Source organism: Haliotis rufescens, unplaced genomic scaffold, assembly GCF_023055435.1.
Source record: "Haliotis rufescens isolate VD_foot unplaced genomic scaffold, xgHalRufe1.0.p SCAF_1, whole genome shotgun sequence".
Lineage (NCBI taxonomy): Eukaryota > Metazoa > Mollusca > Gastropoda > Lepetellida > Haliotidae > Haliotis > Haliotis rufescens.
The window spans coordinates 72,042,197-72,070,079 of NW_025963779.1; the positions used below are offsets into that span (position 1 = coordinate 72,042,197).

General features: G+C 40.3%; 1 protein-coding gene across 1 annotated transcript; it reads right to left on the minus strand.

The window, feature by feature from the left end:
• Window positions 1-245: 245 nt before the first annotated feature.
• On the minus strand, window positions 246-25,155 carry LOC124139719 (protein unc-45 homolog B-like). Its single transcript, XM_048400558.1, has 21 exons — window positions 24,904-25,155; window positions 23,213-23,414; window positions 22,295-22,470; window positions 21,901-21,990; window positions 20,488-20,655; window positions 19,068-19,275; window positions 18,592-18,759; window positions 17,188-17,356; window positions 14,668-14,737; window positions 13,240-13,332; window positions 11,930-12,064; window positions 10,019-10,113; window positions 9,613-9,754; window positions 8,826-8,966; window positions 7,444-7,559; window positions 7,255-7,321; window positions 6,705-6,818; window positions 5,458-5,573; window positions 3,681-3,798; window positions 3,259-3,405; window positions 246-3,097 (listed from the first exon to the last, which is right to left on the minus strand). The coding sequence occupies exons 1-21, from the start codon at window positions 24,916-24,918 to the stop codon at window positions 2,810-2,812; spliced, it is 2,838 nt and encodes a 945-aa protein (XP_048256515.1). The 5' UTR covers window positions 24,919-25,155; the 3' UTR covers window positions 246-2,809.
• Between the last annotated feature and the right edge of the window lie 2,728 nt (window positions 25,156-27,883).

Genomic DNA, 27,883 nt, shown 5'->3' on the forward strand with positions numbered 1-27,883 from the left:
GTGTGCTGTGGAGTATGTATTCACCACTCCACAGCTGGGTTTGGTCAAAGAGGTGGAGATTCTTCCGATGTAAATCAGCTACCTAGGAAGTATTCACTGTACCGAGTTGCCTCCCGAAGTGTAGTACGATTCTGTCATCAAATTGATAAATTGTATCCCTGCCTACGTCCAGCCAATCAAGGGAGACTACTCCTATTGAACTAACTCAACTCCAAAGATGTCCATTGTAAGTTACAACACAATCATCAGTTTCTACAAAATTTATTGACAATCCATAATAAATACGCTCAGTCATTCAGATTCACACACACAACCAATGATGGATAGACTTTATACACATGCTATGAAAAATGGCATACACTCTAATATGGTAGAGTATTCATTGAGCACCAGGACCATGCAGTGCCTCGTAGTCGGTGACATGGTGGGACAGCTACAACCAACTGGTGAACTCGGCCACCAAACCCACTCCAGGCAAAGGGGGGACCACCTACACACAGCATTCAACTGGGATAAATATTGACACCTTTAACATTTTTCGGTTTATTGATTCAACTGACCATAAAAAGCCACATCACCAAGAATAGACTAACAATATGTGTAGTTGAAATATTTTTGGCTTGAGCTTTTGCTGGATAGGAAAAATAAAACGTTACAACTTAATTACAGGTAAATTGAAGTACGGTAACTACTAACTCCTCAAATCATAGTTCATCAAATGCATTGTAATTTCTGGTCACTGCAGTTCTGTTGTAATGATAACAAAGCCCTCTCTGAGATAAATACATATTAATGCTACTTTAAAAATATGCAACTACCTGCACTAAAACAGTACACATATATCCGCACACACATCTTGGCATGAACTGACCAACTTATGAACATTACTTGTCAAATTGAACAGACCAAGCAAAAACGTTTAAACATTTTACATTATAAAGTTTGACTTTGATAAACATTAGATGCATGAAAATACTACTGATCCTTGTCTAACAGGTTCAATGTAGGAATGACCTGTCCTTGGGACCTGAATGCACCAATTAACAAAGTCCTGGCAGCTCTTCCATAGAGCAATAGTGAGTGAGTGAGTGAGTATGCTTTTACGCCGCTTTTAGCAATATTCCAGCAATATCACGGCGGGGGACACCAGAAATGGGCTTCACGCATTGTACCCATGTCGGGAATCGAACCCGGGTCTTCGGCGTGACGAGCCAACGCTTTAACCCCCACAGAGCAATAGAAAACACAGTACACTTGTAGAGTACCGGTACATATTTAAACTATTCCCTGTATGTGTGAAGGCAAGAATACGTGGGCCATATTTCTGTGTTAACAAATGGTTTGTCTGTAGCTGATTACCTTGGTTTCAGAACAGTTGTTCATATTTGCATAGATAAATAGATGACTATGTACACAGCTACAAATGAGGCACTGAAAGGGAAACATACTGTCTGGATCAGATCTGAAGTAATAGTGAACACATATCTTGATCTCCATGGCAATCATATTGATCTCCTTGTCTACAAGAAAGGCTACTGCAAGAAATGTTGATCACTAACAAAAGGTGGAACAAGAGACTGGTGTATAATCCACTAAGAGGTACCATGTATCCATGCCTAACTCAAGGGCTTCATAGATTAATTTCTATAAAAATATTTAACATGATAAAAATCTGATGAGCAAAATATACCATCAAACCATGTTAAGGACAAAAAACAAAATGGCTACCAAATAGCACTGATTAGTAAGAAACGCATGTCCTGGATAGAGTAGTCATGGTAGGTAGCCCAACATAAATAAATCATGGCATGTTCCAATTGATTTACCTATTAATAAATAATAAAGTGAATGAATACATTATTCCAGAATATCTAACATTATTAATATAAATATGCTTTATTTATGAAGTACATTTTCAATAATATTCACATAGGTTATACCTATCTACATCAAGATGTGTTATATTATATCGGTCAGTTTTCTCATAATACTTGTGTATGCTAACATACAATGAAATCATAAATGGTGTAAGAATGATGTTTCGACAACTGATAACAATACTGCAGTACATCTGTACACACAGTAAGAAGTAAGGGACAAATCCTGAATTTCTTGGCACATTTTTGATTCATGCTACAATATTTACACTCAGTATAATAACAGCAAAAGCTGGACAGCTGGGTACCCCTGTCACTGCAGGCAACTGTACACACCTTGCTGAAAGTGTTGGTACCAAGTTTGGACTCCCCATGGTGAAGTTGTCGTGTGTTGTGAAGTTGGGAGACCTATTTCACATCCAACTTGTTAACTTGTTTCAAATCATCTCAGTAGCACACTAAAATATGGTCACATATATTGCACATGCTATTTGTCTTGAAGCAAATCAAGCTTTCTTGGAACATGACTGTTTGTTTTGCCACTAGATCAACACTGTTTCAGCCTTGTTTCCTAGACAGGCCATCGACTGATACACTGACATCTTGTGAGTCAATTGAACAGTCGCACCATTGAAGAAAATAGTGTTAATTTGTGTCACCAATAATGAAACTATTTTCCAATTCAATTTTGCTCGTCAGCAGGCCCAGGTTGATGTTTACCAAAGAATTGTGTTCTTCTAAATATACTGAGACAAAGCTGAGTTCAATATATGTCACGAGCACAATACCCATCCCCTGACCCTCCAGTGTGGATGCAGCATCACAGGAACGGCACTTTCCTCAAAGGCCGCTACCCTGGGAACACCAGGAATACTTCAGTTTAACCATCTTTCCTCTGCTGACAAGACACGCTGTACAGATGTCTGCCCTTCTCAGTCCTCCTCCTCCTCCTCCAGTGTTTCTACGGAGGCCTTGGGTTTGATGAGACCATGCTCCTCTGCCAAATCCAGTGCCTCCTTCGCACACTTTGTGGCGGCCTCCCGCTGGGGATCTTTCAACATTGTGATAGCCATCAACACTTCGAAGTCCTGAGAAGCTACAATCTTTTCAGCGGTGTCCCGGTCGACCATCATGTTTTTGAGGATGTGGCAGCCCCGGTGTTGGAGTTGGATTTCTTCCTCCACAGCCAGTCCCTGGATGATCTCGTACCAACCTTTAACCTGCAACAATCATTTTACACAATAAGTACTTGTTTTGTGTCAAACGCTTGGTTTGTTCATTGAGATTGGATACTGTTGAATGATAACAGATTAGTCAGAAGACAGATTTTTAGATGATGCTTAGAAAGAAAGAACCTCAAGGCCACTTCTGAAGTACCCACCTCTATTATCTTCTTGGCTATTGAGGGCAGTGATGAGATCATGGCAATGGCGCCGGCGGCTGCCAGTCTCAGCTCAGGGTCTTCCTCCCCACAGAACAACACCATCAGCTTGACACGGTCATTCTCCCCCTCATACAGCTTGATAACCTGAGACAAGATGTCAGTCAATACTAGTTACACTTTCACCTGATTTGTGCACTGCATACAGGACTACGTGCCGCACCCAATAGATCACACTGGGCGGTCTGCTACAATTACTGGCAGACATTCTACTTTCTTCTGCTGGTACAACACAGGTAATAACATAGCAGTATATTACTGTACCATACTCATCCCCAAAACTATTCTTACACAATTATACTACTACTACTACTACCGGTACTTTATGTACTACTCCTGCTGCTGCTGCTACTACTACTAACCTTTTCATTCATGACCAAGTTGCACATGCACTGCGTGGCTGCCCGCCTCAACATCTCGTGTTCCTCGTACATGTAATTATCTATTGCAGGGATTCCCTTTTCAGATACAATACGATTTCTGTAAGACAAAAAAGTTGGTATCATTATAATCATCATCACTTGGTAACTAATACCAATATTTCAGGAACACAACATTTCGTGCAAGTGTTTCCTGTACTTCACTAACACTTGGTAGAAGTCTGTTACACAACATCTTATCCACATTTCCTGCAAATTCAAGATCACATTTGCAGGTTTTTTTTATATTTCTAGGTGTCATTTTCATATTCTGATGTTTTCATTTTGTCTGTACACTGTCCTAAAAACTGAATGACTTTTAAGTCTAAAGCCCTGTGGGGATTAAAGGGTGTAAGTGGTTCCCAGTAACCTATGCTTGTCATAGGAGGCAACTGAATTGTATCTGGTGGCCAGACTCAGTAACTAGGTTGACTGGGTGCCATCATACCCCAGACCCTTGAAGATCCCGGGTAGAATAGGTCTTCAGCAACCCATGCTTGCCGTAAAGGGGGCTATGCTTGTTGTAAGAAGACTAACAGGATCGGGGGTCAGGCTCGTTGACTTGCTGACGCATGTCATCGTATCGCAATTGCATGGATCAATGCTCATGATGTCATACCCCAATAGGGATGGTGCTCATGATATCACTGGATTGTATGGTCCAGACTTGATTATGTACAGGCTCCATGATACAGCCGCTATATTGCGAACTGTCGCATTGAACAACATTCACTCACACTGTTTAATGATAAACTGAAGCTCTGAACACAACCATCCTTACTGACTGAAGCATGCCACTTGTCCTGATGTTTCAGTTCTGTGTGCATTGATTACTATCACTCTGCATGGGAGTATCACAATCACTAGCGAATAGGTCACTTGATGCATTGAAGCCCATGTCATACAAACTTGTTCCTGTCTGTATTTGCATTGCGTTACTTTTACGTTTGTTTGTTGTCTAAAGCCAAACACAGAAATATTTGTTTGTTGCCTAAAGCCAAACTCAGAAATATTCCATCTAAATGATGACAGCCTGCACATAATCAAATCTGGACAAGATAATCCAGTGATTGAGATATGATGACACACTATCATCCAATTCACCAAACCTGACCACCTGGAGCTGATAAAGCCGCCTCTTTAGACTAGCATAGGCTGCAGGAGACCAATTGTATCCCAGAATCCCCACAGGAAGTCACTTTTGTTGTGTGTAGAAAGTCCTTTCATTTTGCGGTTTATTGTCAGGAATCTATTTTCAGTGTATGTTTGGATTGCTTGACTGGTTTGCATCCTACTCCTGCTGACAACATGTACAGTGAGTGAGTGCGTTGGGTTTAACGCCGCTTTTAACAGTATTCCAGTTATATCACGGTGTGTCAGCTTAATGTGGGACGAAAGCCCGAAGTTATGCAGGTCTCAGACGTTTACCACTTCGGTGAAACCCACGAGCACGGGTATGGTGCTGACAAACCTAGAAACATAATCAGGGCAACCGGGATTCGAATCCAAAATCATAGGATTCTGGCGTGCCCAAGGGACGCAACTCTGCACAACAAATCACGGCGCCTTAGACGACTGGGCCACCTGTGCCCCCCGACAACATGTACAGAGTAGGATAACCAATGCCATACGTAGGGATTTCTATTCCCTCAGGAAATATAACTAAGATCCAAAAGACACACAAAGTTGGAAATCTGATTAAATAAAAACTTTCTCTCACCTGACGGAATCACTGACTGAGGCAAGGTTAGTGAGAGCCATAAGTGCCTCAAAATTCTGCAGCCCGGACCTTTCCACTTGAAGCAAGCTGATCAATGGCCGGACAATCTCATACATCTGTAACAATGACAATGGATATCACAATCATGGATTCTTGAAAGGAGTTAAACAATTCCTCTCTCAAGATATGGATGTACATAACATATATAATCAATCATGTCATCTTTTCATGCCTATTACAGCATATTTGTTTGTTTGTTGTTTAACGCCGTACTCGGCAATATTCCAACTATATGACAGCGGGCTGTAAATAATCGAGTCTGGACCAGACAATCCAGTGATTGCCATCATGAGCAACGATCTATGCATCAACCAAGTCAGCGTGCCTGACCACCCGATCCTGTTAGTCGCATCTTTTGACAAGCATGGGTTGCTGAAGACTTATTCTAACCCAGAATCTTCACGGGACATACCAGCATGTAGTATACATGCTACAGAGTATGGTATACAGTAAAGATATCACAATCGGGTTTATGAATTCCAGCTATGTTTCTACCACATCTTCTTTATAATGGACATATTATTTATTTATCGAGAAACTCTTGTGGTCCATCTAACTTAGGTGAGGAGAAATGGGATTTAACATCATGTTCAAGATTACTGCACTTATACAGTGACATCCATGCATGTGTGTGTGGCTGCTTGTACTAGTCAAGACTAAAGCTGGTTTGAGAGTGCTAGTACACTGAGAGACCATGCCGCTTTTTAACATGGATACCCCACTGAGACAGCATACTGACTCCAAGCTGACTGCTTGTACTAGTCAAGACTCAAGCTGGTTTTAGAGTGCTAGCCCACTGAGAGACCATGTCGCTGTTTAACATGGCTACCCTACTGAGACAGCATACTGACTCCAAGCTGACCAGTCCTTATTTCATCCCCTTATTGCTGAGCAACAGGCATGGTAACAACAAGTACCATCTTTATTAATCTATTACTGTATGACGCAGTCGGGGATGGAACCACAACCTTCCTCTCTCTGGGCAGATGCACTATCCACTCATCCACAGAGGCAATCTCTCTTAAAGTAAGACGTACCGGGTGTCCACTGCGGTCTACATCACCACATTTAGAACAATACAAAATGTGACCTCCACACAATATATAGAAGTTGGGGTAGTTACATGACCAACATTCCTAAACAGACAAAGCCTGACATGCCTACATGCTGGGTATGTGCCCACTTACCCTCTGGCCTGGGAAGGCTACCTCTGGGTTCATTGTCACAGCAATCTTGGCGAGAGCATGTGCCGCTAGTACCTCCCCAATGTCCGTGCTCTGCAGGGAAAGCGGTAGCAGTACCTGGCAACATTCAAAATAATTACAACACTGCATTAAATCAGTTGGTTGTCACTGCCTGCTAATGGGACTCGTTTGCAAAATAATAGGACCATCTAAATACTACCTAAAAATACCTCGAGGTATAATTAAGGGCTTATTGAGATGATTCAGGAATTTTCCAAACCTATGTACCAACTAGCAAATCTTGACCAGACAAACAAGCATTTGACTGGTACTGGAGACCTATCCTTGAATCCTCCCACCCCCCTTAAGGAACTGGAGACCTACCCTTGAATCCCCCCACCCCCCATAAGGAACTGGAGACCTACCCTTGAATCCCCCCACCCCCCATAAGGAACTAGAGACCTACCCTTGAATCCCCCCATCCCCCATAAGGAACTAGAGACCTACCCTCGAGTCCCCTCTATAACTTTACATCCTTCTGAGTCACACCCACCTTGGCCCCTCCCTGCTGCACAATGAGACCACGCAGGTTCTCCTCTGTAGCAATACTCATGAACACTCTGCAAAAGAAAAGATACATCTTGTAAGTATTTCACAAGTTAAAATAGGTCTAAGGCATTTATTTCTGGTTGACATTGATCACATTTGTTAAGACACAGCTACACTTCTCTGACAGGCCTACCTGGCGATGAGCTCCTTGCTGTTTTTGCTCTCCGTGGTCGACAGGGCCACCAGGGCGTTCACAGCGCCGGCCTTCGCCAGCTTCTGGATCCGAGACTGGATAAACTCCATCTTGTCCTGCAAGTATGCCACATATTTTGTATGTTTCTTTGTTGTTTAATGCTGCACGCAGAAATATTCCAGCTGTATGAGAGTGACCTGTAAATAATTGATGCTGAGGGTTTAGAGGTGATGTGAGGTGAAATGGGGTTTAACGTCGCGTCCAAGATTATTGCACTTATATAGCGACGTGCATGTACGTGTGTGTGTTTGTGTGGCTGCTTGTACTAGTCCGGACTGATGCCAATTTATAGTGCTAGCTCACTGAGATACCATGCCGCAGTTTAACATGAATACCCCACTCAGACACAGTATACTGACTCCGAGCCGACCAGTCCTTGTTTTAGCCCCTTAATGCCGAGCGCCAGACAGGGTAACAACAAGTACCATCTTTTAACGTCTTTTGGTATGACGCTGCCGGGGATCGAACCCGGGCCTTCTGCTCTCCGGGCGGACGCTCTACCACTAGACCACGGAGGCGGTCCTGAGGGTTTAGAAGGATAGTGGATATGCATGCCGAAGTGTCACTTTCATCAATCAGCCAACCACTAAAAAAATATCACAACATGGATCGAACAAAACATGTCACTCTTGGACCAGTGAACCATTTCAGTGTGTTTGCTGTCCATGTGACATTCTTATGCAGCTGTTGTTACTTATTACAGTACTTCTTGACGACATCTTTGTCAGGATCAGTACCATTATATCCCAACAAAGTTACTCAATCTCTAACTACAGCAGAACATGGATATAACGAATTACAAGGGACCGGAGAAATCAGTTCGTTATATACGTTGTTTGTTACATATGTTTTCGCTCTGAAACATCAGCTACCTTGGATAAATACACATAATTTGCTTTACAGACAAGATTAGTCGAATTACATGTACAAGTAAGATTAACATTAAGCAAGTTAAACAAGGTTGACTTGTCACCGCTGAATGTGTAGATTCGCCGCTGATTGCGTATAGCCACTGAACGAGATTTCTCCGTTCGCTATACACGTCACTAATTAGTGGTATTTGGGCTTGTTGGAGGATCAGATATCTGTTCGCTATATATGTTAGTTCGCTGTAGTGAGTTCTTTATGTTCGTAAATTGTATATGATAATATAATGGAGTTTAATCTGGGATTTTTTGTATCTGTTTCTTCGCTCTATCTGTGTTCGTTATATCCCCGTTCTACTGTATTACACGGAACAGCAACTTTTCAGCAAGATGCTTATCAATTACGTAAATTGCTAAAAAAGTCAAATCAAACTTTCATAAAACAATTCCACAAACCTTTTCATGTTCTTCAGGAACATGTTGCTTGGAGAACTTGGCTAGCTCAATGAGTTCTGGCATGATGTCCTGCTTGTCGTAGCTGTTGGTGAGGTTCACCATGATAGTAATGGCGGCATACGCCACATTCTTCTCTTTAACCTGCAGACACAGTCAATATGTCATCAGCATGACTAAGATGCTCTTGTCTGGAATGGTTTCTACATCAACACAAGCAACATCTGCAAGTTCATCATCAACAAGGGGGCAGTTACAAGTTCAAAACATTAATTTTTAATTAAGATTAATCATACTCAAGTATCTGTACATCAATCTCTTGCAGTTTTTTATCTTGTTTGGCAGGTGGGGAACATAATGCTAAATGCTATCAAGGGGATGGGCACTGGTTACAGAATATGCAATACATTTAATCAGTAATCACACAATAACAGTTTCTAATAATTGTATTATTTTAGTATCATCTAGCATGCATAGTTATTGAACCCTGTTTATGTTGTTTGTTTATTTGTTGTTTAAAGCCGCACTCAGCAATATTCCAGCTCTATGATGGCGATCTGTAAATAATCGAGTCTCGACCAGACAATCCAGTCATTGATATCATGAGCATCGATCTACGCAATTGGGATACGATGACATTAATCAACCAAGTCAGTGAGCCGAACCAACTGATCCCGTTAGTTGCCTCTTACGACAAGCAGTCGCCTTTTATGGCAAGCATGGGTTGATGAAGACCTATTCTACCCCGGATCTTCATGGGTCTTTATGTAACAAGCCTGTTAGCTATTACCTTAGCTATTTCAAAGATGGACTTGATGGCTTCGACATCATCTATCAACTCTTCCTTAACATCACCGTCCAGGGTGAGGTACGCCAGCCCCTCTGTGGCCCACTTCCGCAGGTCTACATCTTTAGCAGGGTTGGTCAAGAATCTAGAAAATACACCAACACCACATTCGTTCATAGAGCTGTCATGGTAATCTGAAATAATTCATTAGAACAGTCCTGCGTTGTCTTCTATATCTGCTTACTATCTATGTCAAGTTGTGCAATTTGAGGATACATATTCTAATTATTGATAATCAAAATTGTGTTGATCGATAAAAAAATCTGGTTATTGGAAATCAGTTTCAAGCTACATAAATTTAAGAAATGAAATTGTGCAATGATGCTTCCCTGTGGAATGGATGACTTACTTTCTGCATGACTTGGCCAGTGACAAGCTGGATCCATCAGCCATTGGCTTAGCACTGGCATCGCTGCCATGGAAACTGCCTAGCTTACACAGACCCTGTGAAAGAAAGCCCACCATGAAATATCTAGCATCCCAGATGTTGAAGGCCAACAGCATAAACATCTTCAAACACAAATATTGATGTACAAAGATTCATTCTTTCAAGGGCATGTGCTAATCCCAGTCCCTGGACTGTCCTGTGACTGGTCATGCCAAACCTTTTGACTATATAAGTGAATGAGTGAGTGAGTCGGGTTAATCGTCGCTTGGAACAGCATGTCAGTTATATAACCTTGACATGGTGCATGTCTTAGATGTTTGCCACTTTGGTGAACCTACGAGCATGGAGCTGACAAATCAAGAAACATAAACACGATAATAGGTTTCTGGCACAGGCTTGGTGTCCAGGGCCCACTTGCACAAAGCGATCTTAGCGCTAAGACTATTGTAAGCCTATGTTAAAGTATGGGAGTTACGATCATCTTAGCGCTAAGAATGCTTTGTGCAAGTGGGCCCAGCAACCGTATCTAGTTGTATAAGCCTATAAACCATCATCAACCAAGCTTATTGACCTGATGTAAATATTCTTACAAGCTTCTGTCTAGTCACAGATTTCTAATAATTATGTGAGTTCTGCAGAGACCTGGCTTGTAAATCTTCAGGCTAACACCCCAAGTTTTACAGACTCGGTCACTTCGGCCAGATTTTCCATTGCAACAAAAACCTAGGAGTTGTGATTTATCCAACTTATGAACCTTCGAAACAGCATTTATTAATATTTGTTTATCATAAAAGTAATCTACGATAACCTAAAGAAATGCTTGTAAAATATATCTGGACAGGGAATATCACCTTCCTGAGACTATAAAAGTCCAGTTTCAACCATTGCCGAATTAGGCTGGAATTATGGAGTTAAATTTTGGCTGGACTAACGAGTCTATGCATAGCCCAATCAAAATCACTTATCGAAATCAACATCCGGTTCGTAAACTGCCATGCAGATTTCGGTCAATTGTGTACCGACAACTTGGCGTCAACAGATATTTCCAAATCTTTTCATGTTTATGATCAAGGTTATTGTGATTTGATGCACTTTGCGAATAAAGACCCGTTTTATTTCAATATAGATCTTGATTATCGATCAGATTGTCTTGACTTGGCGCCACCATATAGTCTGGAGCAAACGCAAGTGACATGAGAGGTGGAATCTGATTAGTCAATAGGAGGGACATGGAAGGCACATAACTCGTAATAGCCACTGGTGGCACTACGATCGAGACCAGAAATTCTAGCATAGTTTGGCAAGGGTGAAAACTGGACCTTTACAGTCAGTTAACTCCCTTGCCTAGGGAAGATCGAAAATATACACTAAATGCAGTACTTGAGCAATGGTTACAGTGTTTGACTATTGATCAGGAGGTTGTGGTCGTGATTCCCATCATGCATAATTAAAAAGTTTCAATTCTTGTCTTTGATTTTGGAACATTGGACATTTGAAACACTAAGTCCAGATTTCATGTGCTACTCCACTCATCACGTCTTTCAAGGAAACAGTAAAACCTCATACATCAGATGAGTGAGTGGGTGAGTATGGTTTTACTCCGCTTTTAGCAATATTCCAGCAATATCACGGCGGGGGACACCAGAAATGGGCTTCACACATTGTACCCATGTCGGGAATCGAACCCGGGTCTTTGGCGCGACGATCAAACACTTTAACCACTGGGCTACCCAACCGCTCCAATACATCGGATGAGGTCTTACTAGGAAAATGTGAAACCTCCTGAGAGGTTAGTATGGAAAAACAAGTGACGTCCAAACCAATAGTCAATATCCAGTCTATATTTAAAGATGCTAACTGGAAGGTCCTTACCACAAGCGCTCGGACTCGGATGTGATCATCGGCAGACTGGTACAGACCCTTCAGAATGGGCACAGCGTCTTTCAGGATGCCAGAACATCGCTCCTTCTTTGAGGCTGAATTGACTATAGCTTCAACTGCAACCCTCTGTGATCAAACAATATAAATAATATGATTACATTTTCTATATAACACGCGGTTCTCGGCCCACAACACTGAACAATGAAGTGAGTGAGTGAATATGGTTTTACGCCGCTTTTAGCAATATTCCAGCAATATCACGGCGGGGGACACCAGAAGTGGGCTTCACACATTGTACCCATGTCGGGAATCGAACCCAGGTCTTCGGCGTGACGAGCGAATGCTTTAACCACTAGGCTTCCCGACCGCCCCTGAACAATGAAAATAGCACAGTGACACATATATGGATTTATTTAGGATTTAAAAGTAATTATTGCCCCTGGGCAGCAATTTGGGAAAAATCATTATTTTATTCAAAATTATTTTCTTAAATTGAGAAGAATATATTAACATTTAAGAACTGACTTTCACTTTGTGTGAGTTGAGGACCAAACTGTATGTGTGACCCTCACTCTGAGAATGTTCATACTCCAATGAACTCATACAAAGTAAAAGTCAATTCTTATAATCTTTTACATCACTATTTTTTACAATGTTATTTAGTATGTGCGACTTCATGTTTACACTGACAGCCATACAACAACCAGCTGTATCACAGAATGAAGTAGTTCCTCATTAGGAGAGGTGACACGAGTGTATGTACCCCGAGTATGCCCATATTGTTCTATAGTGATATCTTTTGTAGTTTGTTTACAACAAACATCTTCAAATAATATCATTATAACATGAGAAAGGTCTGTAAAAACTACCTCTGTGAGTGAGTGAGTGAGTATGGTTTTACGCCGCTTTTAACAATATTCCAGCAATATCATGGCGGGGGACACCAGAAATGGGCTTCACACATTGCACCCATGTCGGGAATTGAACCCTGGTCGTCGGCGTGACGAGCGAACGCTTTAACCACTTGACGAGCGAACGCTTTAACCACTTGGCTACCCGACCGCCCCACTACCTCTGTAAGTCAGTCACTCTAACAGCACTTCGTAATACATTAACATCAAGTACTAGACGTCAAAATGGCCGACATGATAAATATGACGGTAGAGATTTCCAAAGTTGTAAATGAACCTGTGGTGATTACAAGTGTCAGTCATCACTAATCAATTGGCCGGGACTTTAGTCCTGTGGCATCTGTAGTGCAGAAACAAAGACTGATTGACTAATAGTTATGACTGTCTCACCTGATGCAGCCTGCTCTCACTGTTGGCCAGGGCAAACATAATCTGTGTGACTCCCTGTGTGCCCAGGATCAAGTTGCCCACTTCAAATGGACCCTGAAATCAGGACAACACTGCTACTCCAACAGACTGACCATATGATAATTCAAATTCAAAATGGGAAACTCTTCAATAATAAAACAAATTATTAAAATCTAGCCTGTTCAGTAATGACTGAAATTTACTTTCAAAATAAACATATTGGTGTAACTTTTTGTTGACAAAAAATCTGCTTAAAAACATGTGTTGATGTGTGTCAGGTTTACCTGTAGCAAGGGGGAACATGTGTTGATGTGTGTCAGGTTTACCTGTAGCAAGGGGGAACATGTGTTGATGTGTGTCAGGTTTACCTGTAGCAAGGGGGAACATGTGTTGATGTGTGTCAGGTTTACCTGTAGCAAGGGGGAACATGTGTTGATGTGTGTCAGGTTTATCTGTAGCAAGGGGGAACATGTGTTGATGTGTGTCAGGTTTACCTGTAGCAAGGGGGAACATGTGTTGATGTGTGTCAGGTTTACCTGTAGCAAGGGGGAACATGTGTTGATGTGTGTCAGGTTTACCTGTAGCAAGGGGGAACATGTGTTGATGTGTGTCAGGTTTATCTGTAGCAAGGGGGAACATGTGTTGATGTGTGTCAGGTTTACCTGTAGCAAGGGGGAACATGTGTTGATGTGTGTCAGGTTTACCTGTAGCAAGGGGGAACATGTGTTGATGTGTCAGGTTTACCTGTAGCAAGGGGGAACATGTGTTGATGTGTGTCAGGTTTACCTGTAGCAAGGGGGAACATGTGTTGATGTGTGTCAGGTTTATCTGTAGCAAGGGGGAACATGTGTTGATGTGTGTCAGGTTTACCTGTAGCAAGGGGGAACATGTGTTGATGTGTGTCAGGTTTACCTGTAGCAAGGGGGAACATGTGTTGATGTGTCAGGTTTACCTGCAGCAAGGGGGAACATGTGTTGATGTGTGTCAGGTTTACCTGCAGCAAGGGGGAACATGTGTTGATGTGTGTCAGGTTTACCTGTAGCAAGGGGGAACATGTGTTGATGTGTGTTAGGTTTATCTGTAGCAAGGGGGAACATGTGTGTATGTGTGTCTGGTTTACCTGTAGCAAGGGGGAACATGTGTTGATGTGTGTCAGGTTTATCTGTAGCAAGGGGGAACATTTGTTGATGTGTGTCAGGTTTACCTGTAGCAAGGGGGAACATGTGTTGATGTGTGTCAGGTTTATCTGTAGCAAGGGGGAACATTTGTTGATGTGTGTCAGGTTTACCTGTAGCAAGGGGGAACATGTGTGTATGTGTGTCAGGTTTACCTGTAGCCAGGGGGAACATGTGTTGATGTGTGTCAGGTTTACCTGTAGCAAGGGGGAACGTGTTGATGTGTCAGGTTTACCTGTAGCAGGGTGGAGATTCCCTCGATGGCCTCAACCTTTGACTCCATGTCCTCTTCACTGAACAGATCCCTGAAAGTAACCAGATACATTCAACATATTAAAATCCTCAAACTTAATACAGAATACTTCACAGATGCCAGTTTCTCAAATCTAGTATCTTTATTTCATTTTTTAATCAACAGGATAATTTACAGCTTCTTCAGATGATAGGAATATGTAGAATGAATGACTGTCAATTTAATCCTGAATGTGTCTTACTCATCAGGAGCCTCTGTGAAATAACCAAGTACATGTCAAACTATTCCCAATCGGACATTTTGTACTCAATTCTTGAGACCTACAGCAAGTACAGGGTAGGGTCGAGTAATAAGGGGTCGGGTATCCGGGTATCCGGGTAGTAAATTTGGACTCGTCCCAGCCCTACTCTGGTCATATGCAACTAGTCCACATCTCGTTTCAGAAGAGTGGTTTATATAATATACTCAGATCATTCTTGAAGGGACACCTAGGGACATAGGGTGACAAATCATGAACATATGACAACAACTTCTTTGATAGGCATTTAGAAGTTGGAGCACTAAGTAAGGATAAGAATTTATGGATGAACAACTTCTTTATTACAATAAGAGCGATGTTTTGGTGTAGGTTCTAACACCTTGCTTGATAACGGTCTTAGAACCTACACCGAAACGTTGCTCTAAATTGTAATAAAGAAGTTGTTCATCCATAAATTCTTATACTTACTTACATATGACAACAAGCGTCAATAGGTCCGAGTTTGTTGACAGTGTAATTAACAGTTGAAGAACATAAAAAAAACGACCATAAAACAAATGACCATTAAAAAAAACGGGTGCAAGATTGAAGGTAATGGAAGAAGCTACCCGAAACACTCCTGCCTGCAACCAGTGGTTTAGCCCTTGCATGTAAACTACAAGACAAGTAACAGTCAATGTGGGTATAATAAGGTTCATTCCAGATGCAGCTAAACTGCACTCTTGGAAGTTGAAAATGTGATGGTTTTTTTAATACTTTTATCTCATATAATCTGTGTGATGCGTCAATAATGATGCTGAGTATATAACCAGATTTGGAGAGAAGACAACTAGTCCTTCTAGATTTTCACTACCGTATTTTCTTGAGTATAGTGCGCACCCATGTATAATGCGCACCCCCCTCTAGCGGGTTCAATATTTTGGAAAAAAATAAATTTGAATATTATGCGCAGAAAAAATTTACACCGTACCCTTTCAGCGAAGTCCGGCAAACGAACGGGTGCTGAGAAACCTCGTCAGTACAAATTCGAAATTTGAGATAAAAAATCACCAGAAATGTTTATTTACCGTTTAAATAGTATTTATTGTTCTGCTAGGCATTGTTTTATATCTAGGGATTAAGATTACCTTGCGTATTTTCTCGTAAACTAAGCTGGAAACAGCAATCAACTGTACACACGTTTTCTTGGAATCGACCGGTGATTCGGTCAAGACACACCCAATGATATAACTTTATAGGATTTTTAATGCAAGGATCGGCAACAATTGTATCTGAAACTATTTTTTTTATCAGGAATAATATATTCCATTATTTTCTTAATTATATGCAGCCTTTACTAAACATATTTAAAATAATAATAACCCTAAGCGAAGCAGCTGATCGCTATTGCCGGGTATTATTTTTTGCATGGAACCAGTCTGACCAGTCACCGTCAAGGCTCACGCGCACGTGATCGCAAGAATTTCATGTTGACATAGAATCGTCAAACAAAAACAAATATGACTTTTAACGAGTCAAAGTATGTCATTTATGATATATGTATCCATTCTCTGTCAACTAAAGTTCGTTTCAAGGCGTCAATAACGGTATTCTGACCATGGTTGCTATTAACGGTGAGTTGTGCGATCTTCCGATCGCTTCACACACGATTTCGCCGTTATTAATAAAAACAATATTATAAGGAATTTTGAATAAAATTAATGAAATAAGTTACAAACATAAGTCCAGATATACAAAGAACACTTTTTATAGCCAGACAGTGTAATTACATGATTATTTTGCGTACTTCAGTATGGATTTGTTGACATGGTATTTCCGGTGTTTCGTGCTCACGGTAATGTCTTTCCATGGGGGAAAAAACATCCAAACTCATAATTTCTTGTATAATGCGCACCCCCTTCTACACAGCTGGGTTTTTTTTTAAAAAAGTGCGCACTATACTCAAGAAAATTCTGGTATTCTTGGATGAACAGATCAGTGGCACTGTCTAACCTTGGTTCTATATTTGCTCAAGTAATCTGCCGCTTCATTTACCTGTGAGAACAATCAGCCTCCTTTCAGAAACATTTAGAAATTTAGGATCATGTGTTTTATCTCCATCAACTTAGCCTGGGGACATTCTGAAGATTTACACCTGAACAGGTAAGTATAACAAACATACATGTAACCATGGTAACAATCTTTACAAGCATGTGAACAAATCAGTGTGTCACATTCACATTTACAACTTTGCATGCACTTACTTGAAGAAATCTGTACACTGGTCCTTGAATGTGTTCCTCAACTGGTCACTGCTGAGGTCATCATATATCTTGGACAGGGCCACGGAGGCATGCATGCGAGTGTTCTCAGTGACAGGAAGTGTATGATACTCCTTCACAGTGCCAGCCACTGTCAGGAGCTTTTCAACACCTGGGAGAAGTAGGGAATTGATCATCAATGATGTATTATACACTGCAGTAGAGTGAGGGCATGGTGGGGACAGTACTACTGTCAACAGAATGTCAGATATATCACAGCCTCCAAATTTAATGTTTGAAAAGTGTCACAGGTTGTAGATGCTGACAGCTTTACTGAACCTAACAAGCACTACATTGTGTGGTGCTGACAGGCTAAAGAACATAAACCCATCATAAGCTGATCCTAGCTGGAAAGGGCCGCAACTCTACACAGCAACACCCAAGCCAACATATGCTGCTAGATTTAGGGATTTGAACCAATAATCAGGAGATCCTGATAGGAAAGGGATGCAACTCTACACAGAAACACCCATAACACCATATGCTGCTCAGGTTTGGGATTTGAACCAATAATGAGCAGATCTTGGCAGGAAAGGGACACAACTCTACACAGCTTCACCTAGGACACTATACTGTTAGAGTCAGATCCTGGCAGGAAAGGGACACAACTCTACACAGCTTCACCTAGGACACTATACTGTTAGAGTCAGATCCTGGCAGGAAAGGGACACAACTCTACACAGCTTCACCTAGGACACTATACTGTTAGAGTCAGATCCTGGCAGGAAAGGGACACAACTCTACACAGCTTCACCTAGGACACTTTACTGTTAGAGTCAGATCCTGGCAGGAAAGGGACACAACTCTACACAGCTTCACCCAAGCCACCATATACTGTTAGATTTAGGGATTTGAACCAATAATCAGAAGATCCTGATAGGAAAGGGATGCAGCTCCACACAGAAACACCCATGACACCATATGCTGCTCAGGTTTGGGATTTGAACCAATAATGAGCAGATCTTGGCAGGAAAGGGACACAACTCTACACAGCTTCACCTAGGACACTATACTGTTAGAGTCAGATCCTGGCAGGAAAGGGACACAACTCTACACAGCTTCACCTGGGACACTATACTGTTAGAGTCAGATCCTGGCAGGAAAGGGACACAACTCTACACAGCTTCACCTAGGACACTATACTGTTAGAGTCAGATCCTGACCGGAAAGGGACACAACTCTACACAGCTTCACCTGGGACACTATACTGTTAGAGTCAGATCCTGGCAGGAAAGGGATGCATCTCTACACAGAAACACCTAAGCCATCATGGAGTTGACTAAATGCTTGTATATGTGTAAGTAAAGACTGGATGTCAGAAACTGTAACATCATGGCCACGACATACCATCATGTTTGAGGAACTTGTTGGTCCAGTTGACTCCCTCTTTCCAGGTGACGTGTTTGATGAGTAGTTCAATGGCATTGTCTCGCCCCACTGCAGAAACCTTCCCATTGCCGACCATGTTGATCAAAAGCAGGAATACTTGGTCAACAAAGCTTTCATCGTCTTCCTCTGTAAAACACACAGACGTTATGATATATTACACAATAAACACTGTTAGTCACATTCCACCTATACTGAGCAGCCAGCTGTATTGCCAAACTTCAAAACAGAATGCTTTAGAACATAGACCAAATTAAAAGAACAAATGAAAAAAGCTTTTCAGCTATCAAATAATACAAAAACATGCTGCAAAATCAGAATAATGAATTGTTACGAAACATCCCCCCCAACAATAATTCAGGTCTTGTTAGGAAGACATATAGACCAATAAGCATGATAAAAGCCAAACGAAGGGTGTGTATAAGATAGTCACCTACCAACTTTAAAATGTGGGTATCTGACACGCTCGCCTTTCTTCCGGTCAGCTTCGTACTTCTTGACTTCTTCGCGGTACTTGTCCACCCCGGTGTAGTAGGTGATAACGTTTCCTATCAACACCGACGAGGAGTCAGAGACTTCTGCTTGAGGAGATCCCAACATACGTAGAATCTTGGGCACTGTAACTATGTCTACAATTGCCTTGGACTGGAAATAACAACAGAGAAATAACAGAAATACATGTACATGGACCTAGATACTGATACATACATGTACATGGACCTAGATATTGATACATACATGTACATGGACCTAGATACTGATACATACATGTACATGGACCTAGATACTGATACATACATGTACATGGACCTAGATACTGATACATTCATGTACATGGACCTAGATACTGATACATACATGTACTTGGACCTAGATACTGATACATACATGTACATGGACCTAAATTCTGATACATACATGTACATTGACCTAGATACTGATACATACATGTACATGGGCCTAGATACTGATACATACATGTACATGGACCTAGATACTGATACATTCATGTACATGGACCTAGATACTGATACATTCATGTACATGGACCTAGATACTGATACATACATGTACATGGACCTAGATACTGATACATTCATGTACATGGACCTAGATACTGATACATTCATGTACATGGACCTAGATACTGATACATACATGTACATGGACCTAGTTACTGATACATACATGTACATGGACCTAGATACTGATACATTCATGTACATGGACCTAGATACTGATACATACATGTACATGGACCTAGATACTGATACATACATGTACATGGACCTAGATACTGATACATTCATGTACATGGACCTAGATACTGATACATCTTAGTACATGGACCTAGATACTGATACATACATGGATCTAGATAGGGTACAGAGGAATGCAACTCCCCTTGTCAAAGCATACTAAACATTTATACACTTGCAATATTGAGAGGATTTTTTGTTTGTTGTTTAACGTCACACTCAGCAATATTCCTGCTATATGATGTCAGTCTGTAAATAATCGAGTCTGGACCAGACAACCTAGTGATTAATATCATGAGCATTGATCTACATAATTGGGAAACGCTGACACATTCACTGTCAGTATTATTACAGTTCCAAAGTATTAGGGGACACAGGTGGTCCAGTCGTCTAAGGCGCCACAATTTGCTGTGCAGAGTTGTGTCCCTTGGGCAGACCAGAAACCTATGATTGTGGGTTCGAAACCCGGTTCGCCCCGATTATGTTTCTAGGTTTGTCAGGACATATCCATGCTCGTGAGTTTCACCGAAGTGGTAAACGTCTGAGACCCACGCACTCACTCACTCACTCAAAAGTATTATGATTGTATATTCTTTACCCTTTTCATGCTGTCTTTGCTGAGGAGCGAAAGGACCCGGATTGCGGCCTGAACAACTTCTAACTGCGCCTCCTCCAACACTGCCATCAGCTTCCTGATGCCATTCTCGCGACAGATGAGTTCTGATCCCGTCTCTTCTCTGGCTAACACAATCAGGTTGTTCAGGGCCTGTGACATATGAACATAGAAATTGAGGATAGATGATACTACTGTTTTTCATGAATAGCCGCTATAAATTAATTAATAGATTTTCAGCCAAACTTTTCAAAATATGAGGCAGGAGGTGCATATTATCTTCAACATGCTGTTCAAGGCTATTGTGTACATTACCTGTTGACGTGATTTACATTAAACATGAATGCGTGCAAAACTCTATGTATATAGTATATTCCATCAATTAAAGTAATAAGGCAACTCATATATGTTGACAAATCTTGTTTGGGTGTCAATTCTTCATTTTGTTCAATAGAATGCGTCATAGCAAGGATATTCTACTACAGGCATAATAATAGGGCCTCTTTGATAGAGCTAACCTCCACACCTAAGTGTGCTCAAAGCACTTACAAAAGTCAGTATACATATAAATATGTAAAGTCAATGGAACAGGTGTGTCTTTAGCGATTTCTTGAACTGACTGAGCATGGAAAGTGATGTTAAACCAAAAGGAAGTGATTTCCACTCAACAGCTGCATTAAAGGCAAAAGACCCGCTCCGAGAGCATTCAAATTTGCTTACTTTTACCAATGTATGCAAAATTATTAAATTGTCTAAAAGCTCTGAATACAGGTTTCTATAGATGGAAGTAGTCCATCACTGTGTATGTCATTTCAAGAATACAGTTTCGTGAAAAACATGAACATCAAAAGGTTTCGTTCATGTGCTTTTGCAGCCACAGGCCTTTGTCCAGTGGAAATGCTTCACATTATGTAGACTTCACATTAAAATAATATTTGCCTTTATGCAACACCAATTACGGAACCCCAAGGACGGCATCGGATGACATTTCCAATGTCTGTCCCCTTGATCCAAGGGGGGGCTACTCACATTTACAACACAAAGTTCAAGGTCGTAAGTAGACACAACGATGAAAGTTGTGAAGATGCAAAGTTATAAAGTAGACATTGTGTGTAGCTGCACAGTGCTGCAGATGCCCCCAGTCGAAAAACCAGCCAATGACCCCTAATAGTCCTGTCCTCCTGTGATGTTTGAATGTTTGATAAATGGGTGATCTTGTCATGACTGAGTACGAAATGAATCTCTAAGCTATGTTTGATAAATGTCAGTGGTATATTGCCAGAGAAATCAATGGAAATAGCAATAAAAGCATGTTGTACTGGCAAGACTTCAAGAATGCTGACATTTCCATTAAAGAATACAAGACAGGGTGAAGTGTAGGGAGCTCCTAACACACACCTGTTTCCTTTTTTCAAGCTCCACTGTTTGGTCAAAAGCAAAGTTGAACATCTGTGTCACTTTTGAAACTGTGCTGTTACGGGCCTTAGTCTGAAACACAAGCATTGGGTGGCCTTCATATATCGTTCTACATTATTTCTAATAACTGTTTAAAGTTTTATCACACGAAAAGAGTTTGATTGCGTCTTTTGATAGCATGAACAAAATGAATTACATCCGAACTTTAGTGCTGGCACCTCATCATTGATACATGATTTCAAAAAGCAATACTTAATAGCAATACAAATCCAGAATAGGCTTATTGTCCAAATTCTAATGAAATACACATTGAACAAATATGTTTTCATACAACAGCAACAAAAACAACAAAAACAGAAGCAGCAAGGTGTCCTACCCTCTCCTGGACTATTGGGTTGAGACGTTTGAATATGGGCATGACAGCTGTATTCTTGGGGTCTATCTTCATGACAATTGCAGCATCTCGGAAGGCTTCATCTAGTTTGTCCAGCTTTTCATATGCCTGACAACGTCTGAATAGAGCTTTAGGATCATTGGGAGTTAGATCAAGAGCTGTAAAATCAAAACAGATGACATTTCTCACAAATCCCGGAGAACCTCATTTTTCACATGAACAAATGAATGAGACTGAGCATATGTCTTTGACTCATCCATATCACACAAATAAATTAACAAAATATTGTTTTGTATGTGTGATAAGACTTCTTCATCAACAGCGATTGAGGCCTCTGTATAACATGGCCCCCAATTACATGCCTGAATGTTGCATTTCCAATCAAAACAATTTTGCACCAATGAAATGGTTTTCATCATGCTAATGATGTCTTACACAGTTCTTCTGAAAAAGCATTTTTTCGTATGGCACAGATATCCATACACCATGATACACTGAAAATGCATTTTAAAGAACTTAGTTTGTTATTTAAACCTCTATCACTCAAAATGGACAAATTGTGATAAAATTTAATGAAATACTATTTTTCCGTGCTGGCTTAATGTTGTGATCAACACAATAATACAAAGCAAGATACATGAACATGACATAATGGTAATAGCTAGTGATATAGCTGATCCTATACCAAGATCCTATTTCCCCCTGCTACAAACATGCCAATAATGTCGCAATAAATCCATGCACACTCTAGGTATGATATTGAAATGTAAAATATGATGGAATAAAAAGAAAAAAGAAGAAAAAAAAAGATCCTATTCCCAGCACAATTAACAATCCTGAAGAAATCAGGTGTTTTATAACTTCTTTTGAGTATGGTAGTGTACAAATGTTGGAGCTTACATTTTGTTGCCTCATCAATAACCTTCTCATACTGCTCCTTCTTCAGAAAACAAGCTGCTCTGTTCTTGTGTAGGACCGACTTTTCTGCCTCCTTCAGGGGCCCGAGTTCCAGAGCTTGTGTATAGCAGGCTAAAGCCTTGTCAATATTGCCATCCTTGAAAAGTTGGTTTCCTTCTTCTTTCAATGTTTTGGAGTCAGCCATCTAGGCAACATACAGTGAGTGAGTGAGTGAGTATGGTTTCACGCCGCTTTTAGCAATATTCCAGCAATATCACGGCGGGGGACACCAGAAATGGGCTTCACACATTGTACCCATGTCGGGAATCGAACCCGGGTCTTCGGCGTGACGAGCGAACGCTTTAACCACTAGGCTACCCGACCGCCCCCTAGGCAACATACAAATAAAATGCATAATTCCAAACATGTTCAATGGTTCAGTTAGTAGTTATAATGATTCTGGATGAGTGAGTTGGGTCTAACACCGTTTTGAACAGTATTCCAGTTATATCATGGCATGTCAACTTAATGTGGGAGGAAAGCCCCATGTGATGCAGGTCTCAGATGTTTTCCACTTGGTTAAACGTACGAGCATGGGTATGGTGCTGACAAACCTAAAAAACCTAATCGTGGTGAATCTGGATTCATAACCACAATCATAGGTTTCTGGCAGTCAAAGGGATGCAACTCTGCACAGCGAATTCCAGTGCCTTAGACAACTGTACCACCCGTGTCCCTGACCCTAGATGAACAGTAACCATATTAACTATAGTGTTGTACAGGTAGTAAGTCCTTGTAGGTCCTTATTAACATGTAAAATGCTTTTGTTTGTGGTTTCGCATCGATATACCTCAACGAAGTAACAGCTACTGAACTGTTTAAATAGTGTATACTACCTGTCATGTTTACAGGAAACCTGGCAATAACTTCACAATTTCCAAACACATTCTGTTCTGAGGTGTACCAACTATTTCATCAGGTTCATAGGTTTAGCTGTGGTTGCCACCTCTGCATGTATTTGCACACAAATACTTAAATGTCATGATATATAAACATCATACAACCAATATTTTGACCATGCTTCCTGCTAGAGTATACATACGGATATCATGAATAGAGGAATTAATTTTCAGATTTCACGACATATTATATTTTGCTCATATATCGTATTTACGAGACTTTTAAATACACAGATGCTGAATAAATAAACGAGTGGGCCATAATAAATTACATGTAAGTTTTTGGGTCAGATCAAGTTATTGTGAGCATCTAGAGACGTTTATTATGGTAATCATGATCATTGCCACTCATCCCCACAAGCACTTGTAATTTTTTAAGAAACAACACATACATAGGATAATGGATTTCTGACACTCCTGTCATATCAATTGATCGAGAAATATTTTAGCAACGACAAAAAGGTATTTGCTCTTCTCACACTATAATTAGCGAATATGTAGATATGGACTATTCAACATAAATGAAAGAGTTTCTACTGAAACCTGGGGAGTGGAAGATGACATGATCCTGTCGAGTTAACACTGAATGATAGGACTCACCGCCTAATTCAGTAATTGTTACAACTGTAGCCTACATCAAACGTGTATCATCGGTGAAAACTCGTGTCTCGCATATTAAAATGGACATATAGATCGAATATCCACCATACACAATGTAATAAATCATAACCTTACCTCTAGTAACTGCATTCAGACCTGCCCACGAGCACCTGTGTTCTTTAAGCGGAAGTAAATGTTTTCCGATCTTTCCGCTGAGAGAGTTCTTATAACTATTCTTAGAATATTCCAGAAAAATCTCAGCCACTCAATGATTCTCAGCAAAATATAAATCGGGTGGAAAGCCTCAGTCAGTGTGATTTCACTACACTATTACTACCTTGTGAATGATGTATAACTTTTCAGACATTAAAATAATGTCACCCATAAGGGGGCATAACTCTAATGTGTCCTCTTGACGGGACATTTTCCAAATATGGTAACGGTAATTTGATATGTTACACATCTGCTAGCGGAGGGTGTTCGTAACCCGACACTCTCAAGTAGATATTAACATTTTATTGTGTATCGAATTTCAGGTATTCTCATAGCACCTATTGCATGCTGATTTTTTTTTCTGTTGATTGAATAATAAATCAGGAGTTTGGCATTTCTTAATGGAATTTTACTAATTCTTTGACTTAGGTATTAATTTAAACATTCAGAGAACAGGGTTATTTGTTTTAGGAAAATGAAAAACAATCATTAGTACAAAACATGTCTACTAATCGGTGTAAAAATACCCAATAGACTGGACTCATGGGAGTAATAATAAAGTGAATACCCAGAAAAACTATCAATACCCAATTTGAATGATAGCCTATAAGTAAATACTCAATTCTGCTGAAAATATTATCTGGAGCCCTGTAGAATCATCTGAGAGTGTAGTGTCACCAGAATGCATATTGTCATGATTACGTTCAACCCTCTTTTGTCCTTCATAAATAAAGCTCTTCTTAAAAATGTATGTAAATTCACATACGTTCCCTGGTAAATAATGGCGGTGAATGAAAAGGAATAGATCGTCCTTGACTTCATATATACTTCTGACATTGAGTGAATGGAAGTGGACAGCTATTGCACGTGCACATCCAGTTTGTTGATATTGTTTCAACCGAGGGAATCTTTATTGTGTCATATTATAAAGTCAATACAACAATGAACTTGACCATTTGTAACTAAAAGGTTGTGTCGTTTTAGACGGTGTACATTTGGATGTGATGAGTCGTATGCCACACACCATGTCGTTCTTGAAAATATACATCCATGTTGGAATGTGGCTAAAAACGAAACAAACACGAAATGGTTATTTAATGCTGATGTATTTCATACAGATACCATAGTTTTGTGTTTGGGACTCCAAGTTTGCAGTGTTTCGGCAACTGTTTTCAGCCAAGTAACGTTTTTAAAACGTGTGTAATTTTGTGGTCACATCCAGTTTTCAAGTGTTTTCTTTTATTTGCCCGGCAGTTTATTTTATGTAAACAAACGCAATATCGCTTTAAAGTATTAGCTATTCTGTCAAATATTTACAATTCAAAACAATTACTAAGACATCATTAATAAGGCTGTATTTGAATTCATGGGGAGTAAAAACACGGACACAGTATCTATTGGATTGTGAATTAGGTAATGACAGATGTCAGCGTGATTACGTGTGTTGCCAGCTGGGGACCCGGATGTGGTTTCATGCCAGGTGCTCATTATACCCAGTGGGAGGTATTTGTCACGTGATGCTACTAGACAGACGACTCACGACCAAGTATATCGATGTATCATATTCAAAAAGACAAATCAGGATAGCCATCGTTCGTTAAAATTGAAATATAGAAATATGCGGTCACGCATGACGGAAGTGTCCTCACCAAATTATATTGCTGACGAAAGTAAATAGATTGTGTCTGTAGTAATTGTCACGGGATTAGCAATGTGTTCGTGTTAATGGTGGTATGTATATTTGTTAAACAACAAAATAATTATTTTGTCGTAAAATGCACAGTTTTGTGATTTCTGGGAACAAGTGAATGACCTATATGATGAATTATAATTGAGGTAAGCGGGTCAGTCAGGTTTAACGCTGATTTGTATACTTCAGTTATGTTTCGGCGTGTCAGTGTATTTTAGGTTAAAACTGCTAGTTAGGAAAGTTATAAAGGTTTACAAGTTATGGTGAAACAGGTATCCATATACACGGACACAACATAATCCGATACTCAAGGGGTTCGTATAAACAACGGAAAAAAATATCACAAGACCAATGTCAATATTGCCATCCATATTAAAAATACCCATATCAGGTGCTTAGAATTATCCTATAATTACTCTCTGAATCAGCTGGTTTCAACAAGGCAGTGAACTGATTATATCATTATGCGATGGCTTTGAATGATAATTAAAGATTTCCATAGAGTATAGATTTAACATCACACCCTTTCACAAAATAACATTGTTTACACTCAACAATGTAATAAATTGGGCATATACGTAGATAATGTTTGTTTTTGTTTGTTTGTTGTTTAACGCCGCACTTAGCAATAATCCAGCTCTATGACGGCGGCCTGTAAATAATCGAGTCTGGACCAGACAATCCAGTGATTGACATCACGAGCATTGGTACACGCAATTGGGATACAATGACATGCATCAACCAAGTCAGCGAGCCCGACCACCAGATTCCGTTAGTCGCTTCTCATGACAAGCATAGTCGCCTTTTACGGCAAGCTTGGGTTGGTGAAGACCTACATGTATTCTATACCGGATCTTCACGGGTTAATTAGATAGTAGACTGTATTTTCATGTGACGGGTAAGTAACCTGGGCTTTCTTTCAGTATTATTCTATAAAAGATATTACATACCTACCTACCTATTACCTTCTTTCATAAAGAGGCATTATCTCCGTTTCTATGTTAGAACTGTTAGTGTATGATATTCTAATATAGATTTCTGGTGAACAGCGCAGTTGTCCCATATGTGTTGACATTAATTGAAAAAAGGCAATATAAACATGTACACAGACAGTATTAATTTCCCAAATAAGCTATATTTAAAACTACGGAGACAATTAACCAACGGACTAACCTTGTCAGATGTCTGGTACCCAATACCAGAAGCAAGTGA

Bases quoted from the DNA above. Each gene is read 5' to 3' on its own strand.
- LOC124139719 (XM_048400558.1), bottom strand. The intron at 18,760-19,067 runs GTAGGTGACTAT...TGTGTTTTACAG, and splicing joins ATACCCACATTTTAAAGTTG to AGGAAGACGATGAAAGCTTT. The intron at 17,357-18,591 runs GTATGTCGTGGC...TACTTCTCCCAG, and splicing joins CAAGTTCCTCAAACATGATG to GTGTTGAAAAGCTCCTGACA.